At 34.8% G+C, this 12,984-nt stretch overlaps 1 protein-coding gene across 2 annotated transcripts in view; it reads left to right on the forward strand.

The window, feature by feature from the left end:
* The window catches only part of PKN2 (protein kinase N2), a 129,882-nt gene that overhangs the window by 66,586 nt on the left and 50,312 nt on the right, over positions 1-12,984 (forward strand). For both annotated transcript variants that reach the window (XM_040470883.1, XM_040470882.1), the window contains exons 3-6: positions 792-946; positions 9,694-9,811; positions 10,121-10,266; positions 10,358-10,571. In XM_040470883.1, coding sequence (XP_040326817.1) covers positions 792-946; positions 9,694-9,811; positions 10,121-10,266; positions 10,358-10,571 — 633 coding nt within the window. The remainder of the gene's footprint in view (positions 1-791; positions 947-9,693; positions 9,812-10,120; positions 10,267-10,357; positions 10,572-12,984) is intronic.

A 12,984-nucleotide genomic window follows, 5' to 3' on the forward strand; every position in this document is an offset into this window, starting at 1 on the left:
CTAGTACTCTCGTCTTCTAGCTTATTTTTTTTATGACAAGAGACCTAGGGCAGATAAAACACAAAATAATGAATTTCAACATGATGAATTTTAGTATTCATGATGTATTATTAGTATTTCAATGATAATGGATTATTCAAAATAATGAGAAAGTTCTAGCTGAAGTTTTTGTTTTTGTTTTAAAATAGAAGCACCACGTATGCTTTATGAGAAGCCATGGACTTGAATTTTTGGATATCCCCCTACCAGCAGTGTGGTATTAGTCAGTATCTTTGAAACATTTTCCGTTGTGACTGAACATCCTCCTAATAGAAAACAAAATGTGAAGTCCTTTATATATGTGCTTAGATTATTACTATAAAGAATGCTGGCATTGTATTTGAAGTATCCTTAGTTCTACTTAAAAAGAATTACTTTAGAAGAATTTGTATAATGTTTAAATGTGCTTTGCTCTCTAGTCAGGTAATGAGTAGAGATTTAGTTTAATTGTTGGATATTTTGAATAGATTAGTCAAATTAATTTAATTTAAACATAATAGTGTTGAGAAAACTTGGGGCGATGCTCTAATTCAGTTTCAGACTCAGTATATCCCTGGCAGATGATCCTGCAACTCTACTTGAACATTTTCTTGGCTTATAGTCTTACATTATCTGTAAGTATAAAGAGATTCCATTTAGGTGACATTAAGCTCATCTCAAACCCTGTAATTCTTTATTCTTTGAGGATATTAACATTCATTTTTAAACAGTAATTTGTCCTAGTAATTTTGACATAACTATTTAATTTACAGATTGCCCAAGGACTCCAGATACCCCTAGCAGTGACCCTCGTTGTTCCACTAGCAATAATAGATTGATGGCTTTACAAAAACAATTGGATATAGAACTTAAAGTAAAACAAGGTGCAGAGAACATGATACAGATGTATTCAAATGGCTCTTCAAAGGTAAGTACTATAAATTATAAATGTAAACCTATACAGTCAATCCTCATGATTTGTAGGTTCCATATGTGTGAATTCACCCACCTGATAAAATTTATTTGTGACCCCAGCATCAGTACTTGCGGCACCTTCACAGTCATTCGTGAACATGCACAGAGGGATGAAAAATGTGATCGTCTGATGTGCATGCTCACAGCTGAGGTCAAACAAGGTGCTCGGCCTTCTTCTGTAAGCTCTTACCCTGTAAACAAGTATCCTTTTCACGGTCTGTGTAGTGCCACAGTTTTTGCATTTTTGTGCTTACTGTGCTTTTGCTGTTTAAACACTGTTTTTTGATTTCTAAGACCAATTTAGCCTCCAAATTTGAAAATATTGACAATAAAATAGGTTGGAAACAAATAGTTTTTAAAATAATATTTTTAAAATTGCTTACTCCTACCAAAATCAGTCAAGAAAAAATTTACTTATGTGAGTAAAGGACCATCCATATTTGCAACTTTTCTGTGAATCTGAAATTGTTCTAAGACAAAAAGTTTACTTTTAAAAATTTAGGCTCTAGTGAGTTTTCTATCACTCTATCATGGGTTTTTAGGAAAGGACAAATGAAAAGACAGGACATTCTAGCAGTACTGATTGGACTAGACCTGTGAGTTCTTGGGGAATCTGGTATGGGCATGTAACTCCTCACTGAGAATCATTTTTATGGGGAACAGTTGTTACTAATGAGAATGTGTCCTTGTTCTGAGGTATAATATAGAAGAGAAAATGTTGGGAACCACTGAACCAGATTATTGTAAAGGTTCTTTCCAATCTAAGGTTCTATAATTTTAGAATTTCTAAAAAGTCTTAGAAAGGTGGACTTATTATAAAATCTACATTGGTATTCTTAACTAAATTATTTTAAAGATCTTGCCTCTCAAAATTAATGTTTCTTTAATATTTATAGGTATTTCTTTTTTTTTTTTTATTTATATATGAAATTTATTGTCAAATTGGTTTCCATACAACACCCAGTGCTCATCCCAAAAGGTGCCCTCCTCAATACCCATCACCCACCCTCTCCTCCCTCCCACCCCCCATCAACCCTCAGTTTGCTCTCAGTTCTCAACAGTCTCTTATGCTTTGGCTCTCTCCCACTCTAACCTCTTTTTTTTTTTTCCTTCCCCTCCCCCATGGGTTCCTGTTAAGTTTCTCAGGATCCACATAAGAGTGAAACCATATGGTATCTGTCTTTCTCTGTATGGCTTATTTCACTTAGCATCACACTTTCCAGTTCCATCCACGTTGCTACAAAAGGCCATAGTTCATTTTTTCTCATTGCCACGTAGTAGTCCACTGTGTATATAAACCACAATTTCTTTATCCATTCATCAGTTGATGGACATTTAGGCTCTTTCCATAATTTGGCTATTGTTGAGAGTGCTGCTATGAACATTGGGGTACAAGTGCCCCTATGCATCAGTACTCCTGTGTCCCTTGGATAAATTCCTAGCAGTGCTATTGCTGGGTCATAGGGTAGGTCTATTTTTAATTCTCTGAGGAACCTCCACACTGCTTTCCAGAGTGGCTGCACCAATTTGCATTCCCACCAACAGTGCAAGAGGGTTCCCGTTTCTCCACATCCTCTCCAGCATCTAGAGTCTCCTGATTTGTTCATTTTGGCCACTCTGACTGGCGTGAGGTGATATCTGAGTGTGGTTTTGATTTGTATTTCCCTGATAAGGAGCGACGCTGAACATCTTTTCATGTGCCTGTTGGCCATCCAGATGTCTTCTTTAGAGAAGTGTCTATTCATGTTTTCTGCCCATTTCTTCACTGGGTTATTTGCTTTTCGGGTGTGGAGTTTGGTGAGCTCTTTATAGATTTTGGATACTAGCCCTTTGTCCGATATGTCATTTGCAAATATCTTTTCCCATTCCGTTGGTTGCCTTTTAGTTTTGTTGGTTGTTTCCTTTGCTGTGCAGAAGCTTTTTATCTTCATAAGGTCCCAGTAATTCACTTTTGCTTTTAATTCCCTTGCCTTTGGGGATGTGTCGAGTAAGAGATTGCTACGGCTGAGGTCTGAGAGGTCTTTTCCTGCTTTCTCCTCCAGGGTTTTGATGGTTTCCTGTCTCACATTCAGGTCCTTTATCCATTTTGAGTTTATTTTTGTGAATGGTGTGAGAAAGTGGCCTAGTTTCAACCTTCTGCATGTTGCTGTCCAGTTCTCCCAGCACCATTTGTTAAAGAGACTGTCTTTTTTCCATTGGATGTTCTTTCCTGCTTTGTCACAGATGAGTTGGCCATACGTTTGTGGGTCTAGTTCTGGGGTTTCTATTCTATTCCATTGGTCTATGTGTCTGTTTTTGTGCCATATAGGTATTTCTTAAGTAATTTCAGAGTTAAAGTTATTTGTGTTTGGGGAGGTTTTTGTGTGTGTGTTTTCGTTTAAGAATTTAAAATTGGGGAGGAGCAGGGGTGGAATTTTTTACTTGGAGTTATGCACCCTACCTACCCACCCAAAGAAATCTGGGAAGATGCTGAAAAGAGAGAAATGTGCATATGTTAATAAGATTTTTTAAGCCTAGTAATTAAAATTAGATTATATGCCATATTTCAAATAAATTTTTATCTTTAGAGAAATACAGTTTTTTCTATTTGATATATAATACATGATAGCACGTTGTTTTTTCTGTGTTTTTATTTTTAGTATTGACCTTTAGTTTTGAGCATTTTTCATTTTTATCAATTTGGACTTTTTTGTTTTAAGGCAGTAGTGTTCTTGGAGTTGTGAGTGCATGGGTATATTTAAATTTATCCAGCTACCACCCTCTAGAATAAGATTTTTAAATATACAGTTGATGGATTAGATTGAGATGTTTATGAACCCTTTGAAGTTAAAGGAAAATGGAGTGTGTTTGAATGAATGGCTGAATGAGAAGGCCATAGGTTTCACTATTCTTAAAGTGGTCTGTAATTGCCCATTCCACCCCCCAGGTTTATGGACATATTAAAAGTAAAACAAATAGATAACTTATGATAAATACAGGTCCAAAATGAACAGAACTATGAGCATCCTGCTAAAACAAAAGATTATTTTCCAATAGCCTTTTATTTTTAATTAGGAGATTTGTTAATTAGGGAAGGGGTCAGGTGGAGGTCCAGAGCATGTAACAGCTTGTGTAGTCTCTGACGTAGACCTGCCAGTTATTTCTGTCTAGATTTGGTCTTAGCTGTTTTCGTTTCTCATCTTTAAACCTCTCAAAAGGTCAAAGTATATCTCTATGAGATTAGGGAAAATTGTAAATTGAAGTTATGTGGAATATTTAATTAATTTATTAAGGTCTTAACAGCTGGGCTCTGGAGTATGGAGTATGCCTTATAATAGGTACTTAACAGGTAATATTCCACTTTCAAAAGCCCTACTGTCCAAAAAGGAGATATCACCTGTAAATAATTATATAATAGTGATTTGTCCAAGTTAATTTAGAAACAGTGGGTAAGGATCACTTAACTACCAGAAGAAATCATTAAAGTCTTAGCATGAGATTTTAAGGATGATTTGGAGTTTAAAAGGGAATTACTTTCTAGGGAAGATGATGGGTAAACCCAGCAGATAGTGTAAGGAACTGTTGAATAGCATGGCTTATTCTAAGAAATAGAAGTGCTTTTGTATGGCTGTAGCAGAAACTCTTAACCTATTTCTTTCCCAACATATCTGAGGTAGGTAGAATATTAGCTCTAGCAGTCATTTTCAGTGGAAGGCCATGCCCTCTTGGAAAAACAAATCTCAGTCTCCAGAAAAGCACATTTATTTTGGGGAAAAGTCTTTCAAGTGATTCCAACAAGACTTTTTTTCCTTTCACTGGTAGAGCTTTAAGTGAGTGAGGCGTAGTGAGAGGTGTAGCATAATTGAAAGACAAACTAGATTATAAAGTACTTTGGACAAAATTAAGCAGTTGAGATTCTATCTTATAAGATATATGGAGCTGCTGAAAGACTTCTAGACAGTAAATACATGATCAGATTTAAAGTTAAGAAAGTTCACATTCATCTTTCTCAGACTTGAAGAATTAATTAGAGAAGGGTCCAGTATATAGACAGCAAGTTTAAGTAGGCTTCTGTAGGGGTCCAGGTTAAACATGCTTCATTCCTCTTGTAACAGCAGTAAAAGCAAAGAAGACAGAATGAAGCTGTTTGGGTAGAATAAATATGTGGTGTCTGGCTATAAGGAAGAAAGCAGAGTCAAAGATGATTTTTAGATTGGTTATGTGGGCACATTGGTGGATGGTGGTGCCCTTCATAAGTATAGGTAATTCACAATGGGGAGCAAATTTAGGGACAGGGATAATGAATTTATTTGGGTGGTAAAAATCATCTTGAAGACTCTGGTTATTGAATTCTGTATGACAAAATTGCCACCCTAGTACACATTATAGCCAGAGTTGTCCTTTAAAAGCCACGTCATGTATTTTCACACTCTTGGTTCAAAACCTTCCATTGGCTTTCTAGCATGCTTAGAACAAAATCCAGAGTCCTTATTGTGGCTCTGTGAGTTCATACATGATTTACCCTAGATACCTTCTGATCTTCTCTAAAACACTTTCATTCTCTCTCATTACAAGCTATATTGGCTTCTTTGCTATCTCTTGAACATACCAAGCACACTCTTACCTCAGAGGCCTTGCATTTACTGTGTCTCTACCTAGATTTCTCTTCTCCCAAATGCTTTCATCTCTCACTCCATTACAGTTTCTGGTAGATGCTAACACTTCAGTGAGCTCTTTACTACTATCCTATGTAAAATAGCAGTCCTTTGGGGGCACCTGGGTGGCTCAGTTGGTTAAGGTCAGACTTGATTTCGGCTCAGGTCATGATCTCACAGTTGTGAGATCAAGCCAAACATCAGACTCTGCACTGTGCGTGGAGCCTAAGATTCTCTCTCTTCCTTCTGCCTCTCTCTCTCTCTGTCTCTGTCTCTAAAAAAAAAAAAAAAAAAAAAAAAAATATATATATATATATATATGCATATGTATGTATATATGGCAGCCTCCATCTCTCCTATCTCTTTCCCTGCTTTACTACTACCATAGTTTACATCTTTATAATCTTTATCAACATTAAAATGTAAATTTCATGACTCTAACTCCATTGTTTTTCAGAATAATATGAGGGCTTTGATAAGACATGTTGAAGAGATGTTTTCCACTGATGTTTTCAGATGGCAAATGAACTATTTATTAAAATATGGGGTTCTTTTTAACCTTTTAAAACGTATCCAGGTATTTTCAGACCTTTTTCTCATTTGAAAATACCTGACCATATATCCAGGCCTCACTCCCTTAAGTGTCCAGTCTTGATATAGTCCAGACTCATCTGTATTAACAGCCCATAAAACCTTTCTGGATTCCCTCAGTGAAAATTGATCCCATCTTCCTTTGAATTTACTTTGACTACTTTAAACATTCTGATACATACAATAATTATCTGTATCTGTTCAATTAAACTATAGGTTTTATAGGGTACCATCCTGATTAATCTTTGTATTTTCACTGGATGTAACATTTAGTACATGCAGAATAAGCCATCAATATGTGATGGAAAAATAAAGATAATTATTGGTTTACTTATTTCTGAAATCTGTGTGATGGAGTGTATTTGTTATAATGTCCCACTATGACATGCAAAACAATATTTGTTTTATAAAATATATAATTTGAAAATATTACAAATTTTTTAACTTATGATTAAAATATATTATACATTTGAAATATAACTATCAGACATTATAGAGTGCTAATTACTAATATAAACCATGTAACATTGTTCTTTTTAGTTCAAAATTAGTCAGATATTGGCATTTTCATATGATTCAACCTAACAAACAAAAATCTTTCCAAAGCCTTAATTAACATAAAAGCCAGTATTTCTCTAATGCCTAAACCAGTTCGTATACTTTGGACCTACCTTGTCTCTTGCCTTGAATATATATTAGGTGCTCAGTAAAAATCCATTGAATGCCTAGAAGCATAAAACTGACATTAAAAATTTATTGAATGCTGGAAAGCATAAGACTGACATGTAGTAACTATAAATCGCCTGTGACAGGTAATATCCAGTGTCAGTTTTAAAAGCCTTCATCATACTTTGACATCTGTGCAGATCCTCCAAAAGTCTGGGAAAATTCAGTTACTTTTAAAATGAACTAAAAATGTTCTTCTTTACATGTTGAATTGAAATAGTTAAAGTATTTCCAAACAAGTAAATGACTTCTGTCTTCTCATATACTGATTAAATAATAAAAGGAGTAGCTCAATTGAAAAGCATAGCATTAAATAGTTTGTTAATAGTTATTCATTTATATTAGGATTTCATTGAAATAAGATAATCATTTTTATTGCTCTAAAAGGGGACATTTTTAATGCCAATCATGTGCTAGGCAATATGATTTTAGTTTTATCTAGTGCTTACAAAAGCTTCATATTTTAAAGAATGGTATCCCCATTTGTGTAATTTATGCAAGAAACCTAAATCTTGCAGAAGATAGGTTAACAAGCCCAGGTTTAAAAGTACAGTAAGATTTGGGGCCCAGTCTATCTGATTGCAAAACATATTTACCCCACTAAATTAGGAGCTTTGGAATATTAAGTTTTTTTCTTACTCCAGTAAGTTCTCAAAGGAATAGAAAAGCTGTTTCAAATCTTCAGTTTTTCTGATGTACTTAATAGTGGAAAGGAGGAGGAATTAAAATAAAAGTATTTTCATTTTAAATTTGAAGGGTGAATAGGTATATTCATAAAAGCATATAATTAGTCATAGCCAAGCAGCAAACTCAAGCAAGTATCTGTAATGGTAAAGCATAATTAACAAATGCAGTGTGTGTGTGTGCGTGTGTGTATGTGTGTACACTTCATGGTGTAAAATGATATTTAAGAGACTTAGTAGATTATTTGGCTCAACTCCTTGGTGTGAAATCTAAATATTTAATAAAGAATGAAATCTGACTAGAGGTCTTTCTTAAATTGACTGGCCTTAGGAGCAGGAAAGAAATGGAAGAAGAATTCATAAATTTGCAAATTCTTTTTCTCCCACTGTATATTAACCTTGTTTGGTGTTTAACATAAAATATGTTCACTTTCTTTTTTTTCCCTTATATAATAGCAATATTATCTTTCCCACCCCACATCTCCTTCCTCCTCTTTTATTCAGTGTCATAATAGACTCTGTGTGTATGTTTCTATTGAAATGATGCTGCACATCTGATGCTTGTCTCTTAGCTTCTAGTCTTGAACTCTTCTAGAGAATATAGGTTGATTGTATCCTATTTTATTTGCAAATCAGTACTGACTGCCATAGTGATAAAACTAGAGATGCTTAAATAGTAAGCAACAATTGGCTTTTCTTTTGAATAAGTACTTTCTAACTTGATGCATAGTTTTATCATTTTTTTGTGGATTGAAGCCTACTAGACTTTGACAATTAATATAACAATCTAAGCAGCAGATGGCTTTAATTTCTGTTGTTGCATATGAAACTTTTGGGAAAAAATGCTGTATTAGTTTTCTATGGTTGCTGCAACAAATTATCATAAATTTAGTAGCTTAATACAAATTTATTATTTTACAATTTTGTAATTGAAAAGTCTCAAACGGATGTCACTGAGCTAAAATCAAGGCATGGGCAGAACTGCATTCCCTTCTGAAGGATGGAGAAGAGAATTTGTTTCTTTGTTCTTTCTAGCATCTAGAGGCTGCCCACATTCCTTGGCTTATGGCCTTCTTCTCTTTGAAGCCAAAAACAGTGGGTCCATTTCTTCTCATATTACTCTGCCCTCCTCTTCTGCCTTTCTCTTCCACATTTAAGGAGACTTATAATTACTTTGGGCCCAACTGGAAATAATCTCTGCATTTTAAGGTTGAATGATTAACAACCTTAATTCCATCTGCTATTTTAGTTTCCCTTTGCTATGTAACATTCGTAAGGTTCTGGGATTAGGACATGGACATCTTTGGGTGGATCATTATTTAGCAGACCACAATTCCTAAAATGGTAAGTTTTTTGTTACTCTCTGTCAGTAACAGTCATTGTTGTCAGAATTAAACTGGTATGACAGTAACATTATTTCACTTAATTCTGGACCTTTCTTGAAGTTTTAAGAGATAACAAGTTTATTCACTATAATTTCCTCTTTTGCTTTATTGAGAATGTCTTGGTTTTTTTTGACATTCAAGAGTGTCAAGGGACCTTTCTTATTATCTCACCAGTGTTGACAAATGCTATTTCCTGTTTCCTTTATCAGATTTAAGGGAACACAAATACCATCTATGATTAGTTACTTTAAAAATTTCCCTACATATATGAATGTTATGAGAGAGGAAGAGATTTTCTAAAATATTTAGGTTTAGTCACTGAGGTGTCTGTCACATGCAATGCTTCTGAGAATTATTGAACATAGTGTGAAAAAATCCTGTATATTTTGTGTAAAGCAGAGAAAATTACAAATGTGAATTTGGAATTCTTTAAAACAGTAATAAGATTTACTTGCTTTCTCACAAATTGTCTTAACTAAATGAAGTTGTTTTTCTCATTTATAGCTGTTTGGTTCGATGGCTTTTTAAAATAAATGTATCTACAAGTGTATCTATTATAGCGCTTATAGTGTGCTCTTTTAACTCTGTTTTTCACTTGCTGATAATCGTTTTATTTTAGAAGCTGTGAAAATGTTCTGTTTGTCTTTTCATATCCTTACCTTTTCAAACTTATTTTAATAGGATCGGAAACTCCATGGCACAGCTCAGCAGCTGCTCCAGGACAGCAAGACAAAAATAGAAGTGATACGAATGCAGATTCTTCAGGCAGTCCAGACCAATGAATTGGCTTTTGATAATGGTGATGGAATAGAGATAAATTGTCATGCTTATTATTATGGGCTTATAGTGCTTAATAAATATCATGTAGTAAAGAAGCAGTGGTTCAGAATTAAGGAGGAGGAGGCTTTATGTCTTTGAGTTTTGATGGCTAAAATGGAAGGCTCTTTATTTCAACATTGTATCTATTAAGTATTACTTCAGTGTTTTTTTACTTAACTAATTTTTCTCTTACATTGTAAGAATTCATTTCTTTTTCATGAGTTTTAATCACTGTATATGAAAATACCAAATAAATGGTTCAATTGCATTTTTTTTCTCCCCCCTCTAGCAAAACCTGTCATAAGTCCTCTTGAACTTCGGATGGAAGAATTAAGGCATCATTTTAGGATAGAATTTGCAGTAGCAGAAGGTGCAAAGAATGTAATGAAATTACTTGGCTCAGGAAAAGTAACAGACAGAAAAGCACTTTCAGAAGTAATTTTAAATAAATATTTTAACTTAATAAATACATTTTTCAAAGAATGTAATTATTTAAATGACAACAATTGTCTTTTCCCTGTTAAAGGCCCAAGCAAGATTTAATGAATCAAGTCAGAAGTTGGACCTTTTAAAGTATTCATTAGAGCAAAGATTAAATGAACTCCCCAAGAATCACCCCAAAAGCAGTATTATCATTGAGGAGCTTTCACTTGTTGCATCACCAACACTAAGTCCACGTCAAAGTATGATATCTACACAGAACCAATATAGTACACTGTCCAAACCAGCAGCACTAACAGGTAGGTTGCATACATCTCCTAATTGTTTTGGGTGCACTTTTTTTGTGTGTACGTCGGGTCCTGGTTTAATAAATGAATAAAAAGTATGAGTACTTTTAAGAAGTATGCACAGATGTTTAAAATACTGTGATAAGATACACATAACATAAACTTTATTATTTTAGCCATTTAAAAATATACAACTCAGAAGTATTTCCTATATTTATGGTGTTGCAAAACTATCACCATCATGTAGTTCCAGAACATTTTCATCATCCCAAAAGGAAACCCCGTACCCATTAAGTAGTTACTCCCCGTTCCCACAGCTTCTGGCAGCCACTGTTGGTTTTCTGTCTCCGTAGATTTGTCTATTCTAGATATTTCCTATAAATGGAAGTATATAATTTTTGGCCTCTGTGTCTGGCTTCTTTCACTTAGTGTACTGTTCTCAAGGTTTGTCCTTGTAGAATATATCAGTACTTCATTCCTTTTTATGGTAAATAGTTCTCAATTATATGTGGGTATATACTAAGTTTATCCATTTATTAATTGATGGACATTTGGGTTGTTTCCACCTTATGACTATTGTGAATAGTGTTGTTATAAACATTTGTGTTCAGGTTTTTGTCTGAACACCTGTTTTCATTTATTTTGGATGTATACCTAGGAATGTAAGTACCAGGTCATGTGGTAATTTTATGTTTATATTTTTGAGGCATGGTCACCTATTTGCCACAGTGGCTGCAGCATCATTTTATGTTCTTAAGAGCACACATCCTTACCCAACACTTGATATTTTCCTTTTCTTTTTTTTTTTTTTGATTATTGCCATTCTAGTAGGTCCATTACTGAAAGTCAGTTAGTGAAGTCTCAGTTATTTTTTATGCCTATTTCTCCTTTTAATTATGTAAACGTTTGCTTCATGTATTTTGGGGGCTCTGCTGTGAAGTGCACTTATGTTTATAATTTTTATATCTTCTTGATGGATTGACTCTTCTATAAAAATATAATGTCCTGTTTTATCTCCTGTAAGAATCTTGAATTGAAGGTCTATTTTATCTGATATTAGTGTAGCTCCCTCAACTGTCTTTTCCTTATTACTATTTGCACTAAATATCTTTTTCTGCCCTTTCACTTTTTTTCCCTTTTCAGCTCTTTAAAAATGTGATTTCATCTTCTTGTTTATATTTTCCTATTATAAAAAGCTGTAATTTTTTTTATCAGTATATCTCTTCATGCAATGTTCTTTATTACCCATTGGCTTCAAATAACATGGAATTATACTCACTTTTCTTTTTTTTTTCCTCTCTCTGCTCCTGTGACTGGGTGCTTTTAATTTACCTGTCTTTAAGTTTGCCAGTTCTTCTGCCTGCTCAAATCTATTGCAATTTTCTAGTAAATTTTAAAAATTTTGGTATTGTGCTTTCATTTGGTTCTTATTGATAAATTCTATGTCTTCATTAATATTCTCTATTTGTTAAAACACCATTCTCCTTTCTTTCGTTTGGTTTTGGTTTTGTTCTTGTTTTGTTTTGTAGGTCCTTGACAATATGTAAGACAGTTGATATGAAGTCCTTGTCTAATAGATCCAGTGTCTTGGCTTCATCAGTTTCTATTAATTTCTGCCTTTCTTGTCAATTAGCTGTACTCTTTTTTTTTTTTTTTTTGGGAGAGACAGAGACAGAATGCAAGCAGGGGAGGGTAGAGAAAGTGAAGGGGAGACACAGAATCCAAAACAGGCTCCAGGCTCTGAGCTGTCAGCACAGAGCCCGACACGGGGCTCGAACTCACGGACCGCGAGATCATGATCTGAGCCAAAGTCGGACGCTTAACCGACTAAGCTACCCAGGCACCCCAGCCATACTCCTTATTTTCCAGGTTGCATCTTAATTTTTGATTGAAAACTGGATGTTGTGAATATTATAATGTGTAACTCTGGAAGACACTCCCTTTCTCTAGAATTTCTTTGTTTGTGTGGGATATAGTTTTTTTTTTTTTTTTTTTTTCAACGTTTATTTATATTTGGGACAGAGAGAGACAGAGCATGAACGGGTGAGGGGCAGAGAGAGAGAGGGAGACACAGAATCGGAAACAGGCTCCAGGCTCTGAGCCATCAGCCCAGAGCCCGACGCGGGGCTCGAACTCACGGACCACGAGATCGTGACCTGGCTGAAGGCGGACGCTTAACCGACTGTGCCACCCAGGCGCCCCTGGGATATAGTTTTTTAGGGGCTTTTATAAATGATTTTGTAAACACTGTAGTTGTTGTCATGTATGGTCACTGAAGTCTTTATTAAGACTAGTGGTCAGCTAGTATTTTAACAGACATTTCTTTTCATGCATGCAGGCAGAAAGAAAAAAAATTGCCTGTCTTTGTAGCTGGGCTCTGTGTTTGTGTGTTGGGGGCATACCCCCAACAGTCACCCAGGCATCT

This window comes from Herpailurus yagouaroundi, unplaced genomic scaffold, assembly GCF_014898765.1.
Source record: "Herpailurus yagouaroundi ecotype Mexico unplaced genomic scaffold, PumYag 77, whole genome shotgun sequence".
Taxonomy (NCBI): domain Eukaryota; kingdom Metazoa; phylum Chordata; class Mammalia; order Carnivora; family Felidae; genus Herpailurus; species Herpailurus yagouaroundi.